General features: G+C 40.1%; 1 protein-coding gene across 7 annotated transcripts in view; it reads right to left on the reverse strand.

The window, feature by feature from the left end:
- The window catches only part of LOC134344079 (TBC1 domain family member 1-like), a 252006-nt gene that overhangs the window by 111560 nt on the left and 123143 nt on the right, over positions 1–17303 (reverse strand). For all 7 annotated transcript variants that reach the window (XM_063043305.1, XM_063043303.1, XM_063043301.1 and 4 more), the window contains exons 2-5: positions 15647–16171; positions 7263–7352; positions 5697–5801; positions 2412–2544 (exon numbers count right to left, since the gene is read on the reverse strand). In XM_063043305.1, the coding sequence (XP_062899375.1) occupies positions 2412–2544; positions 5697–5801; positions 7263–7352; positions 15647–16171 (853 nt within the window). The remainder of the gene's footprint in view (positions 1–2411; positions 2545–5696; positions 5802–7262; positions 7353–15646; positions 16172–17303) is intronic.

Below are 17303 nucleotides of genomic sequence, written 5' to 3' on the forward strand. Positions count from 1 at the left end.
ATCATTTTTGTTATTTGTGAAAACTGCTGCACAAACTTTCCACCACACTTCAACATAGCAATAACATTGCATCAGAAGTATCTAATTGACTGCTAAGCACTTTGGAACAACCCAAACCCATAAAGTTCAAAGTTCACCATATACAACCCTGAGATTCCTTTTCTTGCTGGTCATCACAGTAAGTACAAGGAACACAATAGAATCAATGAAAGACCACCCGACCAGAACAGACAACAGCTAATGTGCAAAAAAAAAATCATCAAACTGTGTGATACAAAAAGAAAGAAAAATATGCAAATAATAATAATAAATAAGCAATAAATTTCGAGAAAATGGGATGAAGAATCTTTGAAAGTGAGACTAGGTCAGTGGGAAAAGATCAGGGATGGGGTGAGTGGGCCTCTAGTTCAATAGCCTGATGGTTGAGGGGTAATAACTGTCCCTGAACCTGGTGGTACACGTCCCAAGCCTCTTGTACCTTCGATTTGATGGCAGTGGCGAGAAGGGAACATGACCTGGGTGGCGGAGGTCCCTGCTGAGGGATGCTGCTTTCCTGCGACAGCACTCCGTGTCGATGTGCTCAGTGGTGGGGAGGCCTTTACCCGTGATGGACTGGGCCGCATCCACTACTTTTCATAGGCTTTTCTGTACAGGGACACAGGTGCTTCCATACCAGGAAATAGGGCGAGCACATCCTAATCTTTTTTCTCTTGTGCAGATGACAGAGGTGGACAGTGTGCTTACACAGCTGACACAACTTTCTCAGCATCATATTTACACCACAGACTTCTTAACCAATGTGATCCGCACAACAAGCTATTCATCGGCATGAAGTTGTAGCATAAAGCGAGCATGCCAATTTCTTCAAACCCATCGAAGTTCCCCTTTTCCCTTTTAGAATCACCGAAACATTCTACATCACACTTCAAAACGATAAATATTTGTTCCTTCTCGGAGGACAGCCAAAATTTAGAACTGTCAGAAATACTTGTGTAGACTTGTTCCAACATGGCTGAAAACTGTCCAATTTGATTCTAGTGTAGTGTTGGCATTAACATATCAGGTGAAAAGATGTTCTTCGCTAGGGCTGACAGAAGCAGAGAAACAACCTTGAAGAATGGGTATTCATTTATACTCCTTTCCAAATTTGGGGACCATTTCGAAATACCTACTTGAATTTAAAAATACCAAATATTGTTCCTATACAAATATAGAATGAGAAGATACTCTCATAAATATTTCCAGGGAAAAAATCCACAGAAAAATTGATGCAGCAGTACTACTGTGCAGAGTGGAATATCCAGATGTACAAGAGTCTATATTTAAATTTTATCTTGCATAATGTGAAGCGTCCATCCTCTCCTACTTCTCCACTTTTTTTGCCCTGGTGCTCCCAATTTCTCCATTTAAAATTCATTCCCAGGATGTGGACCTGGTTGGCATGACTGGGGGTTAATATCCAACCCTAACTGTCCTTTAAAATGGCTTCACAAGCTAATAGTCCAAGACTCAACCCTTTGATGGGTGTAGATCAGTATACACTACAGACCAGGTACAAATGGTATATTCTACTGGACTTTGTTTTAAATAACAACCCTGTAGTTTCATGAACATCATGAACAGATAAAGAAAATATCAAATTTGTTTAATTTACATGAAATTAGACTCCCAAACTGCCCTGAGGAACTTAATTGACAGTGCGTGTGGAAGAAAATTAAGAGGAAAATTCAATTTTGAATTAAATTTTGTTGTCAAGCTCGAATAGCGAAGTATTGTTCAAGACTTGTGTCATGAGGGTGACAGGATAAGATGCAGACACTGCCTTGCTTGAGCTAGCTAACAATAGCCAGCAATAGGTCATGCCAGTGATGAGGTATTGTTAACCTTTGTCCAAGACTGTCTGGCTAACAGAGGAACTGACTGTATACGTGTAATTCTAATTTTATGTATTGCGCAGGAACATTGGTAGTCTTGTGATAACTAACAAATGCTTCTTGAAAGTGCTGACCAAGTATGTTTAGCTGTTGGTTATTGCCTAAAGTTTACTGTAGAAGTTTAAGATGTAACCTGCATTAGCGGAGTCGGAAGGTAAAGGCTCCCCATGGTCACGTGTTAAAGGGTAACCTTACACCAGAGTCTCTGTCTGTATTTCTGTTCCCCAACAGAGCAACATCTCTCATAGTAAACTGGCGATAAAATTCTCTTACAGTAAAATACAATAAATCTGTGAAATTCTTCAACAGTGTATATCTCTTGGTACTACCATCTTAAACATAATGCTATATATCGGACTATGTATGAACACCCAAGCATACGACAGAGGGAGCCACTGGCCTCAGCAGAGTGGAAAAATTGGAAATCAGAAAATTAGGTGTCTCGCTTTTAAGAAATGTATACAAAAAGGACTCTACCTTCTATCGTTTCACATAATTTGTGGAGAGAGTTCAATGGGCATCCTTCACACAACTGAGTTTGGATCTTCATGTTCTGATGCACAGCAGCTGCAGTGAATGCTTGCTTCAACGTCAACATAATTTCATCGACCTGTTTGGAAAGGGAAAAAAAAATCATAAGTGTATATGCTCGAGAGTATCCCCACTCATCTGGATGTGGGATAAGGAGATGCTGTTTACATATTACAGAGAGCTCTGGAACCTCTTCAGCACACACTATTTCTTTTGAATAGTGTTTGAATAGGGATGTGGATTCACATCAGAGCTCAATGTATAGCTTGTTTAAAGCCTGAGGAATATAACACATTTGCCTCACTCTGTCATTACATGCCACAAAATTTCAAAAACACATAAGCCACAAAGATATATAAACACAGGCATGATTTGTCCTCCACAATCAGGTCCCAAGACTGTGGAAAGATGTGAAAAGAGATGCAAGATGGAAAGGTCCGCAACCAGTTAAAATGTGGAGAAGGTGGACATCATCCCGAGAAAGTGGGAAACTTCCCAGCTTTTCCCACTTCCTCAGTATAGTGTCGGCGCCACACATTGGGAACCAGGGTCTTGACCTGCATACTCAGAATTCCAAGTTCATAAAATCTGAACTGCAGATAGAACCATCCCTCCCTCCCCCAGCCAACCACAAAGGCGTTCCTGTGTCAAACTCCAAATTCAAGCCACATTTTTAAGGTTTATTTACTCATCACTGTATTTCATAAGTTTGCAATTCCTCAAAACACTTAGAAACACTAAAGAAGACACAATATTAATGCAAGCATTTTTTCCCTTTGTAATGTAGTGCCCCTTCTTGGTATTCCACCTAAAGCCAAATTATCACAAGTAATTCAAAATACATGTCTTAAAATGATAATAAGAGGCAAGAGTTGCAGTTGGTCAAACAGACCATTCAAACCTGCTCTGCTATTTCTGCAAGTCTTGGTCATCTTTTAAGCTCAGTGCCATCACCCAATCCACATAACCCTTAATTTACCCTGCATTTTGAGAAACATCACCCAGCTTTGAGAAAATTTCATGACCCAGCGCACAAAGCCCTCCAATAACTCAAGGCACAAAAATGGGCAATAGCACCAATTTTTCAGATATTTTGCCTGTGCCTGTCTCAAATAGTTATACCAATTAGTTCACTCTTGCCCGAACTAGCTATATCAACTAGTTCACCCTTGCCCTAATTGGTTATACCAACTAGTTCACCCTTGCCCCGTGCAATTTTCCTCCAAACATTTATGATCTTGCAAGAGTCAATAGCTAAAGGTTCTTGGCAAAGTGGATGCAGAAAAAACAATATCGCTTTTGAGATAATTTAGAATTGAAATAGAGGGAGGGCGATGGTCAGTTTTATAAAGAATTGTCTCATTTAAGACAGAGATGAGGCATTTTTTTCTTAGTAGCTCATAAGTCTTTGGAAATCTCCTCTCTGCACCAGGGTATGCAGATTCTTGATCACCAATAGTATAAAATGCCACCCAGAGGTTAGGTATGCAGAGTGCTTGGAGAGGGCAGTATTTCAATCAAACTAAAGTAAAGCTCTGCCTTCACCTTTCTTGAGCTTGATCCAAAGTCAACAATTTACCATCCATTCAGCGTCTCTGGTGGTGTGATTCCTGTCTATTGTTTCACGCACAGGAAGACCAGAGGAGGAGAGGGAAGGAATGCTGAATGCAGAAAATAGTTCAGAGTAGATTTCCTCCACAATCTGGAGAAGATATTGTAAATTCTGCCACAAGATGAAAAGAAATGGACTATCAAGAAAATACATATATAAATATCTGAAGACAGGGTATCATGACAGCCAATACACTGAGGACTGATAGTTTAGGTGCAGAAAAGAGCAAGAGTAAGTCAGAGCAAGCAGGTCAAAACACTTGAATGCAGAGGCATCCAGGTACATATTATGGAAATGCCAACACCACAGGCAACAGGTTTTATTTTGCATGTCCTGCTGCAATCCAAAGAATCCAGATAAGTGGCCATGGGTACAAGCAGTTACTCCTTAAATTCCACCCCGCCCGCCAATATAACAGAAAGCTCTGAAAGCTTCATTATTAGTTCACTGTAAATTGGGCTTGGATCTCAGACACAGAGCACATAACAGGAAGCTCCAGCGTATAATGGGTGCTGCCAAAATGATTCATTTAATTCAATTAGAGAGATTACCATCAGGGAAAAAAGATGCAGTTTGAGATATGGACTGAGTGATTTAGTTTAATCCAGTTTAGCTGGGAAGAACAAGTGACTTTGTACCTCTGGCTCTCAAAGCATTCACAATACAAGGGTTTCTTGCTTCACAAAATAGATAAGGGACTAATTTGTTATGAATCATCTGCAACTTCAATATCATTGAGTTAGGCAACTACCAATTAGACTTTGGCATTTCTGTCAAGCAAGTTCCACCTTCTGATGACAGCTGATTCAACAATAAAAAACATTACCTCATTTCTCAGAGGTTCCAGTACCAATGTCTCATGCCATAAAATAAGTGAATCATAAACCTTTAAAATCACTCTTGGGAGTCGCATATGTCACTGATTATTGTGTGGAAGGTGTACAATAACAAGTTATCATTATCATGTCCTTGGCTGCCTCTGCATTCACAGTATTTGCATTTTGATCTGCAAGCTCCGACTTTCTCTTAGACTTTTCTGCACCCAAAGTAACAGTCCTCAGAGAATACGTTGTCGTGGTACTTTAGTAATGATGCCTTCAGATGTCTAACTATGCATTTACTTGGTATTCTGTTTCTTTTCATCTTGTGTGGTAGAATTTTAAATATCAAAAACTGCTTTGGCCCCCCCTTGACATTAATGAAGGCTAGCATGAGAAAAATACAAATGAAATGTTATTTTAAGGCTTTCCAGTATAACTTAATTTAATGATAGTTTAAAGAGGTTTCCCACATTATATTGATATCTTAATTCTAAAACTATCGTTAAATTCTGCATATAAATAAAAACAAAGAATGGCAAAGGATTTGTTGGATACTGAAGGAAGGTTCTCTTTCCAGCTCCAATCATCTCTCTGGTCATTTGTAGAGCAAAGCTAACCCAGTAGCTCAAGCAAACTTCAATGAACACATCTTTCCCAGTAGGATCTTTTATTCCAGAATAAAATTAGAAATACACAAAACCCAAAAAGGTGCAATGCAACTCACTAATGAAATTTATTTATTGATTTCACCCTGCCATTAAATCCTGCATTTGCACTAGAATATGGGCATCTACTCACCAAGGCCTCATTAGTACACTGAAACACGTAGCAGACAAAATGGCAGCCTCCACTGTCTGAGTTCTCCCTGCAGATGAATCCAAAGTGATCCACATACCTAATTCCCTATTTATAGAATGAGGAGGAAAAATCATTTCATAGTTTATAAAATTATTTTGAAATGCATAATACAAGAATGACTTATTCAGTGCATAGCATATATTTTGCATAAGTTTTAATAAAGTGTACAAAACAACTGAAGTTTTACTCACTATAGAACAAGTAAGGGTACTGGGAACATGGTGAACAGAGTATGTTGTTGAATTGGGATGCTCATGTGGAAAAATAAAGTTCCAGTACAAATATCTATATGGCCTATTTCTGAAGTGCATTAATCTTTGATGGGCTTGGAACAGAGTACCACAACTATATTTTCATGCAAGCATTTGTACAAGTCTGTTTCTGAATTTATGGCAAAATAAAACACTTACATAGTTATTACTGTAAGATGATGCAAGTCACACCTAGTTCTATTGATCATTTCAAATAAAAAATGGCAAGGACTACTAATAATATTGCTAGCAACCTACATGGCACAAGATCCATCTTTGCTAGATGGCACCACTGAACATTTTGTCAAGGTCTGTACAGAACACACAGCACCCTGGATGGTCCTGCGAAAGCCTTGGCTCCATACCAATAGTTGTTCATAAGGGAATATCCCAATACAAGAGGTACAGGTCCAGCCATTCTGGACATCAATCAGGAAGTGGCAGAGATGAGAATGGAAGATTCAATTGTCTTTTCAATGATGGCGCAAGTGAAATTGAGTGAAGTTATCCCCTTTGTTTCAAGAGCTTGATGGTTGATAGGTAGTAACTGTTCCTGAACCTGGTGGTGTGAATCCTGAGGTTCCTGTACAATCTTCCTGCTGCCATCAGGAAGATTGTTCACTGAACTTCACTTGCGCCATCACTGAAATGTTCCCACAACCTAATGACTCACTATCTCATGTTCTCAATATTTATTGCTTATTTACTTTATTATTATAATTTATTTTTGTGTTTGCAGAGCTTGTTGCCTTTTGTACTTTGGTTATTTGTCTGCCCTGTTGAATGCGGTTCATCGATTCTTTTATGGTTCTTGGATTTACTGAGTACCTCCAAAAGAAATCAGATCTCAGGGTTATATAGTGACATATACGCATGCACTTTGATAATAAGCTTACTCTGAACTTTGAAAAACTGAGTGAAGTTACTCAGCTGCTCCCTCAGAATCCAAATTGGGAAGTCTTCCTCACTACCTGCTCCTTAGCAGAAGATAAGCCTGCCTTGCAGGAGAACACAGCAACAGTAAATCTGCCAACAACAATTTGTTTCACAGGTTTGAAATACTCTTCTCCACCCCCACCCCCAAGGCAAGAATCTAGAGTACAAACTTGTTTTCCAACTGTTCCTCCACAATCATAATTTACAGCTTAGTCAATAGACTAGGATATCTTCAATGAATTCTAACTCTAAATTTTTAAAAGACTGAAGAAGTTACCTGGAAATGACAGACAGAAATATAATCATGTTTAAGACCAACCTGAGAACAGAAAGAGATTTCCTTGAAGCTTTTCTCAATCGTTACTTTCTTTGTGTCAGGACTTATGAGGTAAACTTCTGACTGGCCAATCTAAATGAGAAAATACATTTTTATTGGCTATGAAGACAAGGAAACTACTAAGTCACATCGCAACAACAACAGACATTTATTTAAAATATAAATAGTGAAAACCAAAAGCATTAGAAAGTCATGTAATCTATATCTTCATCTGGAATGAGTACTGGCATTAAACTTGTTGATTTGTAATGCATGTCGTATACTTGTGATGTCACTTCTAACTTACCCAACAGGTTTTGCAGTTAGTAGTTATTTCAATTGATTCAACTTAATTTCTATGAAAAATAACAAGCTTCTACATTGTCAGTATTCCAGTTCACCTTCTTAGCTGTATGAGTACACAGTATATTATGTCTGGTCCTATCAACGCTCTTGGTCTGCATTTGTTTCGAGGACAGCAGCGTAGAGGCTATATCAAAAGGTCAGTAGCCGCTGACTTGAATTTGCAATCTTTAGTTTGTTCTTAAACAGACAGGCATTTACTCATTGAGACTGTTTTAAGAATAGAAATAATAGCTTAGTCTTTCATCCATTAAGGGATTTTAAAAATTGAGTTAAGCATCTCCGATAAAAGGAAGTGCCTCTGTTCACCCTAAAAACTGTGCATAACTCAAAAGTTATTTTTTTTTTAATTACTTGTTCCTCCACAAATTTCTTCTCTTAAAGTTCACTCCATTTGTTACTGCTTATATCAGGAGTTCATTTAATTCTTTCCTCAGTGGACAACAAATTATTTAACACTGTTAATGTACAATAATTCACTTTCAACCCTCACTTAATCTGCTCTGTGGAAGGAACTAAAAACAGAATTTTAATTTTCCTTTCACGTTGATGGGATAGTCTCAATAACTGATCAGAAAACATCTCCCACCATGAAAGGGGAATATGGAAGAAAATGGGTGACCAATGTTCCACATATGAAATAAAAAATAGCATGCAAAAATGCTTCAGCTAACTCAAAAGTTATTATTTTTAAATTCCTGATTGCTCCACAACTTTTTTTCCCCTAAAATTCATCCAAAGCTCTTAATTTTTGCCAGTGAATCTGCTTCCATAAAATGCTCATTTGGTGTTCTCCAGATCAAACCAATTTGCTGCCTAACCAATCACTGGAAATTTTTTTTTATGGTTTCTTTACCAATATTATTGCCCTACCAATGGAGGAAGTGCTTCCTTATTTTATTCTGTGATTTGAAACTCTTATTAAATATACCATTAAACTCAAAGAATCACCATCCCAGATTCTCAACCCCCACAACGTCATTGACATGTATACAAACCCACTCTGCACCTTCTCCAGTCTCTTGGCATGTATTCCTGTAGTGCAGTACCCAAAATTAGCTCCAGTGCTTCAGTTGAGAGTTTGAAGTGTTTTTCATTATACTTCAATATAACCTTCTCACTTACAGTTTCAATGCCCTATTTACAACGGCAGGGTTGCAATTCTATAGATTTCAACTCAGAACTGCCTTTCCCCTAGAGGAGTCAACCACAAGCTGCTCTAAAAAGCCATTTTGTAGGCATTTGACAAATTCCCTCTCTTCAGTTCTCGCACTAATCTGATTTTCCCAATCTGCCTGCATATTGAAATCCCTCATAACTAATGTAGCATTGCCCTTATTACATACCTTTTTTACTTCCCATTGAAATTTATATCCCATATTCGGGCTATTGTTTGGAGACCTGCATACAGTACAACTCCCATCAGGGTCTTTTTACCCTTGCAGTTTCTTAACTCTACACACCAGGATTCTATATCTTCTGATACTATGTCATCTCCTTCTAAGGATTTGATTTCACTTTACCGACAGATCCACCCCACCCTCTCTGCCTACCAGCCTGTCCTTTCGATACAAGGTGTATCCTTGGATGTAAAGCTCCCAACTATGACCTTCTTTCAACCATGATTCAGTGATGCCCGCCTGAACTGCTATGATACAGGGATACACATTCGGACCATGGGGGTGCAACAGACATTAGACAGCAAAGTTGTGGTTGAAGACAGGATTAGCTGTAAGCTCATTGCTGGGGGAAAAGCTCCATTCAATACAGGTTGGATCTCCATTGTATCCTGGATAATGGACTACCTGACTGGCAGACCACAGTTTGTGCAGCTTTAGAGCTGTGTGTCAGACATGGCTATAAGCAGCACTGGAGCCCCACAGCAGACTGTATTGGCTCCCTTCCTGTTTACCTTGTATACCTTGGACTTTAGATACAACTCTGAGTCATACCATCTGCAGAAATTCTCTGATGACTCAGCAGTAGATAGCTGTATAAAGGGAGGACAGAAGGATGAATACAGGGCCCTGGTGGAGGACTTTGTCGAATGATGCAAGCTGAATCATCTGCAGCTCAACATCAGTCAGACACAGGAGATGGTGATGGACTTTAGGAGGAGTAAGCCTGCACTGCTCCCTGTTACTATTGATGGTGAGGATGCGGATGTGGTGAGGACCTACAAGTACCTGGGGATGCACCTGGATGACAGACTTGAGTGGAGCGCCAACACGGAGGCTGTGTACAAGAAAGGCCAGAGTCGCCTCTACTTCCTGAGGAGACTGAGATCCTTTGGAGAATGCAGGCCTCTCCTTCACATGTTCTACCAGTATGTTGTCGTCAGTACAATCTTCAATACAGTCATGTACTGGGGCAATGGCATCAACACGAGTAATGCCAACAGGGTTAATAAACTGATTAGAAAGGCTGGCTCCGTTATTACAGTCAAACTGGACACACTGGAGGCTGTGGTAGAACAAAGGACCCTACGGAAAATCCTGGCAATTCTCAACAACGTTTCTCACCTTCTGCATGCCGCCTTGGTGGAACAGAGGAGTACTTTTAGTAATAGACTAAGACAACTGTGCTGCTCCAAAGAGCGCTATATGAGGTCATTCTTATTCTCCGCCATTAGGCTCAATAATGAGTCAACCTATAGCCGGGGAAGTAATGACCCCCTCCTGTTAGACTGTTTGTGGTAACTTATTTTTTATTTATTCTTCTTACTTCTCTTCTAATATTTATATCTGTGAACTTGTAATACTACTACGAGAAGAGAGAGAAGATGGCGGCGCGACGCAATGTGCAGCGGCCTCTCCGGTGAATGGTATCTGTTATTTGTCAAGTAGGATGCCGTGCATAATCCTGATTTGATGGAGACGGACGTGAGAAGCACAAAGGAACATCTGGTGAAACTTCTGAAATGCCTGTTTCACTGCTGCTGCTACTGTGCGATTGAGAATCTCCGGAGGGGAAGGCCCCAAATCCTCGGCTTTGCCTGTTGCTTGGCGGCCGGGGCCAGAGTCGAAGCACTCGGCAGAGATAGTGCTCGGAGCTCAGTGTCGGAGGCTCGAAGTTTTCGGACGGACTCAGAGTCCGCTGCGGTCGGGTGCTTCCAGGGTACTGCATCGGCAAGTTTGCGGCGCTGGAGGTTCATGGCAGGGAGAGTTTTTCTTCCTTCTACCGTCTGCGTGAGATGATGGGGCTATCGGGACTTTGAGACTTCTTTTTTTCACCATGCCCATGGTCTGCTCTTCATCAAATTATGGTATTGCTTTGCACCGTTGTAACAATATGTTATAATTATGTGGTTTTTGTCAGTTTTAGTCTTGGTCTGTCTTGTGTTTCTGTGATATCATACTGGAGGAACATTGTATCATTTCTTAATGCATGTATTATTAAATGACAATAAACGAGGACTGAGTGTCCTCATAATCTAACACTGTAATTTCCTTTGGGATCAATAAGGTATCTATCTATCTAACCTTACTGACTGACTGGTGTGATGGGCCTACTCCTGTTCCCATTTCTTACATATTCTTCAGTGTAATGTGAAGTGTCAAAGGATATCAACACACTTCATATTTACCTGTACGAATATACTCAACACATCTGCCCAGGATAGATTGAGGATACCAATGATGCCATTTACTGTCGAATAATCTACCTGGATTGAACGTTCTGACACTCTATAGGATACGGGGCAGCTCCTTCACCCACTGTGGGAATGCAGACCAGCAGCATCTACAAACTGAGGGCAGATTTCCTGGCTGCTGCTGGGAACACTCACAGCAACAGGAGAATGTGCGACCTGTGGGGAAAGTTATGTAAACAAACTTCCTGTGCTCAACACCAGCCTCTACACTGACTGTAAAAATGGCTACCTGTTTATTATTTAGCTCTCTCCGCCATAAGGGTCCAACTCTACGTTCTTTAGCAGATGCCAAAGAAAAGAAGTCTTTTGTAGTTCAGTCAATCTTCTGGGCTCATTTAACATCCAATAAATGCAAACTAGGTGCAGAACCTTATCACAAGGTGCCTCATAGGAGGTTTAACAAACACTGTTTAATATGAAACATGCAGGAAAGTACCATGGCAAAGCGTACTCAGAAAGGCAGGTTTGAAGAAGACGCTTAAAGAAAGAAAGAGGTTAAAATAACGAGATTTAATGAACTAATTCTTGATCACAGGACTTGGCAATTAATGGTGTGGACGCAGGTGATGTAGCAAAAGAAACACTGGAGGAGTGAGTGACAGAGGAAGTTATTGAATGGAGGGACAAAGTCATGGAAGTTTTAAAAACCAAAGATATTTTTAGAATAAAGATTTTCTGAATCAGAAGCCAATATACAACAATGAACAAAGGGTAAACAGTGAAGGGTTCTTGTTAAGACTTAGAATACATGCAGCAGAATTTCAGATGATTTTGGGTTTATTGTTGGTGGAAACTAGGAGAGTAGCCAATGTAGGAGAGTACTCATTGTAACGACAAGCTTCAAGGCAAATTCCAGGATTACAGTAAACAGCAAGCTCAGAGACAAAATAAAGTAACTCCAGGAGGAATTTCACAGTTCCTTCCAGTGGACTGTTAAAGTACTGAGTGTTCTTCAATTCAGGGTCATGGTTTTCAATTTATTTTTAACTATTGTGACTTCCAATATTTGTGCAATACTGACCCATGTAATTGACACTCCCATGGGCGGAAGGAAGAAAATAGAAAGGAAGGAAGCAACATGCCCAAATATTGTAAGGTGCTGGTCACTGAAAGGGGAGACCACAGACGCAAAGCTCTGGAGACTTCTGAGGGTCAAAAATCACTAAACAATTGACAAAAACATAATCTGTTTTTTAAAAAATTTGCTGACAAATGAACAGCCTGTGCTTAGTGTACTATATGTTACATTTGAGGTTGTTATAATCTGATCTATCTAAATGCATCAAGTGCCAATTTGACTGCAGTTCAAACAAATGTCAATGTGACTGTTCTTTAGAATGCAGAATTCAAGTTATCACTATCAACAAATCTCAAACCTAAACAACATGAAAAACAATTAACTGTTCGGTCTGGGCTAGGCAGCTTTAACTCGACGCTCTCTATCCTTGGGACTGAAGAGGAGTGCAAAACTTGCTGTAGCGACCCTCTGCTCATCTTCTGAATTTGACAGTAGTCACAATCTGGTAAAAGACTTGGGTGGGTCTTAAAATGAAGGCGGCAACATCATATTGTGCAGCCATTAGCCTAAATATAAGGAAAGGGCCATTGCATTCATGTTTGGAACATGAATAACTTCAGCTAAATTTTAAAATGTTTGCACAAAAGACAATCACTTTTTAAACACTTTTTCTTAAACAGAGTGGTGGGTGCCAGTGGTAATGGTGGAAACAGTGATGTTTAAGGGACTGTTAGACACATGACAGTGCAGGGAATGTAGTGATATGGATCATGTACAAGCTGAAGAGGTTTTGTTTCATTGGGCATTGTGTTTGGTGCAGACACTTAGGGCTGAAGGGCCTGTTCTTGTTCTGTATTGTCCCAGTTCTAGCCTGCAATGCATAAACTCATGAAGCTGCTCCATTGCTTATGCAAGTGCAAGAGACAGATGTGACATGGCCCAGGCAAAGGAGTGGAACTGCGAGGATGAAAGGAGGTTATCGAAGGCAGTGGTCACAGGGCGCCTGGATGAAATGGAATCTTCCCAAGCACAAGGTCACTTGGACAGAGCTTTGGAGACTGGAGCCCTTCCGCATTTCTTTCCTCCTGCAGTACGTGTATGACACTCTCCCCACACCAACACAGCTGCACACAGGGGGGCTGAGAGAAGACAGTACTGTGGAAGGAAGGATATGGGATGTGAGGAGGCTCATGAGAGGAAGGCCCTAAAGTACGAGTCCTTAGTCCAGGAGTGCAGGGACAAAGGATGGCAGATGTGGCTATTCCCCATGGAGATCGGCTGTAGAGGGTTCCCAGTAAGGACGGCATGGAGGTTGCTATCTGCACTGGGCCTTGATGAAAAGAGCAAGAACCAAGCAGTTCGCAGGATGGGGAGGGAGCAGAAAGAGCCTCTTGCTGGAAATGGAGCAGGTGAGAGGAGTAGAGCTGGAGGTCAGGAGCAGATGGGCAGTGACTCGGTCACCACCACTGCTGACCCACCAACTGAAGCGTGTAGTGGTTAAGATTCGAAACACTATGAAGGTTGGGCATCATCTGATGACATTTGCTCCTGCCCAAAGGCTACGGTTACCTCTCTGTAGAGAGCACCCCGATGTATGATGCAAGCAAGATGACCATTTTAGGCAAAAGAGGCTAACATTCATTGTAAGTCTCAATACAGGTCAGTAAGATGGCAATTTTTTTCTTTGCTAAATTACGATAACCGTCAGGTACAGATATATCAAGTAATTCTCAATTGAAAGCCAAGTTGTTGAAATGACTTATTTGAATTCTTGATTAGGCACCAGCTTCAGAAAGAGAGGCAGAGAGACAGGATATGATTCAACAATCAGAAATTACTCTTTGATGACAGGAACTGAGTCTTTGAATCTTTCCAACTCAATTTCCCAGATTCCTCATACAGCTGCAGAAAATTAACCCAAAGTAGATTTTCCATAACTTTCAAGCACTCTATAGAGCTACTTCGTGGAACTGGACATGTGGGCACTGCCGAACATCAGACTGGACTCACTGATTGCGGTCCTCTAATGATTGGTTGGTCTGCTTGGATTTAATTTGTCACACTGACCACTTAATAAAGAGGCTGAAACTTCATTCAGCTGTAAACCATCTCTTTGCACAAATCACTACACAACAAAAAGAACAAGGAGAATCTCTCAAAATTTAAAAAGGGAGACCAACAAGATGTCGCACATATTATGTATGACAGGATTGGTCAACATGTTCTGTAAAAGTACTGTAACTTTCCGAAGAATCAGAAATTTCAAAATGTAAGCTTCACCACAGTGTGCTTGAGCAACAACTTGTGGTGATGCTAAAGTGACTCATCTTTAGTTTCTTTACTCCTCTCACTTTTTAAATATCCTCTCATTCCATTTATCATAATCAATTTTCTATCTGTCTGTGGTCAAATTTCGTTTGGTCAGCTACACATCTTGATCTTTCCTCACATACCCTTCCTGTCACACCATGGTGATCAAGTTAGGAATACAGATTAACTACTTAATTCTCAATATTCGATTATTCTGCATCAATGGTCATTTGATTGCAAGTCTCCTGCTCCACTCAATCTATTTCCGTATTAGATTTTTAGAATTGACTCCTGGTCAGAATGATCTCCTTTACCCATGATCTTTTCCATAAAATTAATCTGAACATTAGCTCTTTATTATAAAATTGCTTTCCTGATTTATGTAATTTAATTGCAAACATAAATATGAGGCCCTTTTGTTCCATGCATAACCGAGAACTTCATTTAAAAAAGTCGAGTTGAACAAATGCAGTTGCACCAAGTAAACAATAACTGGCCAATTTGATTTGTTAGTCATTCAAAATAGGTTTAGCATTGAAACTAATTTAAAGAAAAAGCAGTGAACCTGGAAATACACACTCCAAAAACAATTACTGATATTCCAAATAATGTGTAATCCGTACAATAATGCAAGCTCCACAGACAAATCCCAGAGATTTGGGATTTGTGAATTATGTACGGTCTTCAATACACCATCCAGTTGCAATTGAAACTCTCAACACACAGAGACTGATATCTCTAACAGTTTGCAGAGTGGCAGAAAAACCACTACATTGCTTGCAGTAGGGAAACTGGGTTGCAATGAACCAGCAAACTGAATGAACAGGTAATGAAACAAAACCTTAACCTTGGATTTTGCATGATCTGAGGTACTGTTGAAAACCAGGAAAACTGCAGGGTCGTGTCTGGTTCATTCTGTTCGCTGCAGTTACCATGACCACTCTGCAGCTGCAAATAAAGTGTGCCCTTTCGACATTCCTAATTTAAAGGACTTACTGAGACAAAGCAAGTACAGGTGAATTGCAGAGATCAATTAGACATTACCGTGAACAGCATTGTCCTATTTGCCTTTGTGTTTGTTGGCTGCACAAAATTGGGCACACTGGCAGCACGTTTCAGGGCTTCAGCTGAGCTACCACTCTCTGCTCCATCTGAGTTCAAACTGCTGCCAACATCCAATGATTTACATTTCTCCAAAGTACTCTGTGATGGTTTAACTTGAGGTTCATGATGAATAGACAGCCTAGGGGCAGATTTGACTCTCTTCTGTGATAATGGCATTGAAAGCTTGGAGCGTAATGACAATGAGCTATCTGTCCGTGGTCTCTCCAGCTTTTTCTCTGTGGCTGCTTCTTTCTTTCCCTCATGACGTTGCTGGAGATGGTTGAACTTATCGATACATTCATCAATCAGTGCTGGAGGAGCTTTCCTGTGGGCCACTGTTACTTTCCCAACAAACAAGACTTCATACTTCTGAGCAAATGAGTCATCGTCGTGCATGCGGATTTGGGTGTCTTCCTGATAGGCTGTCTTCCCAGCTTGACGGATGGTATTGATGATCTCTGGGACCTAGAGGAAATAAGAGAAATGGACTTAAAAAAAAAATCAGCATTTATTAACAACTCAAGACACTCCCAAGTTATCATAGCAAGATGCAAATCAACCAATGTCAAACCCTTCTAAAGATTCTCTTTAATTTTCACTGTTTCAGTTTCATACTTCCTCATTATTGCCTCTTCATTGTGGAGATTCCCTCAAGATTTCAACCCTCATCAGCAACAAGCTCAGACTCTGCAGGTTCTCTCAAGTATCTGCCCAAAGATGCCCCTCTTAATCAAACTCACCACTTTTCAACATAGAACACAAAAGCACAGCACTGGAACCAACTCTTCAGCCCATGATATCTATGTCGAACATGATTACAAATTAATCTATTTCCATCTGTCTATACATGGTTTATAGCTCAACCCCTACGTGTTTTAAATTTGACTTTTTACAACGTTTTAGTTGAAGTCCACTCATTTTATCCAGATAAAACTAGGTAATTTGAGAAAATAGTTTCTAGCTACACTGAGATATTCTTCCGTAGTATATCTCAAGCTTTTTCCATGATAATGCAATCGGGACTGGCATCATCCATTGCATACAATGAAATTCATTACTAGCCCTTCTTATTTCTACCTTGTGGATCTCTTCCAATTTTTCCCCAACTGCTCCTTTCCTTGACTAGTTACACTTTCAGCTTTCAATTTGATTTTTATCAGCAGAGCACAAGGCAATCATTTGAGCTTTATAAATTTGCTGGATTATTTAACATGCCCAATATGCATGGTGAGTAAACCGAGATCATTCTTCATTACCAAATAGTATAAAATCTAAGTGTTGACATGATCTTCCCAGGACCCTCCAACTATCCCACCAGCTACGGTATTAACTCCCAAATTACAAAATCTATTGTCTTGTTATAAATTTTTTTATTTACAATCTCTTGGCTGCTCAGCCAATAGTATGATCACTCTACTACAATAGCCATCAACACACAGATGTTACAATCTTTGCCAGTAGATTCTGGAAACCTCTAATATCATACCTTTATGCTCTAGGATCATGCATCAAAGTGTGCATTATTGATAAAGACTAAAGATACAATAGGTACCAAGATCAGGTTTGTTAGTGATAGGGAAGGGGTGTGAGGGGGAGT

This window comes from Mobula hypostoma, chromosome 3 (assembly GCF_963921235.1).
Source record: "Mobula hypostoma chromosome 3, sMobHyp1.1, whole genome shotgun sequence".
NCBI classification, from domain to species: Eukaryota; Metazoa; Chordata; class Chondrichthyes; order Myliobatiformes; family Myliobatidae; genus Mobula; species Mobula hypostoma.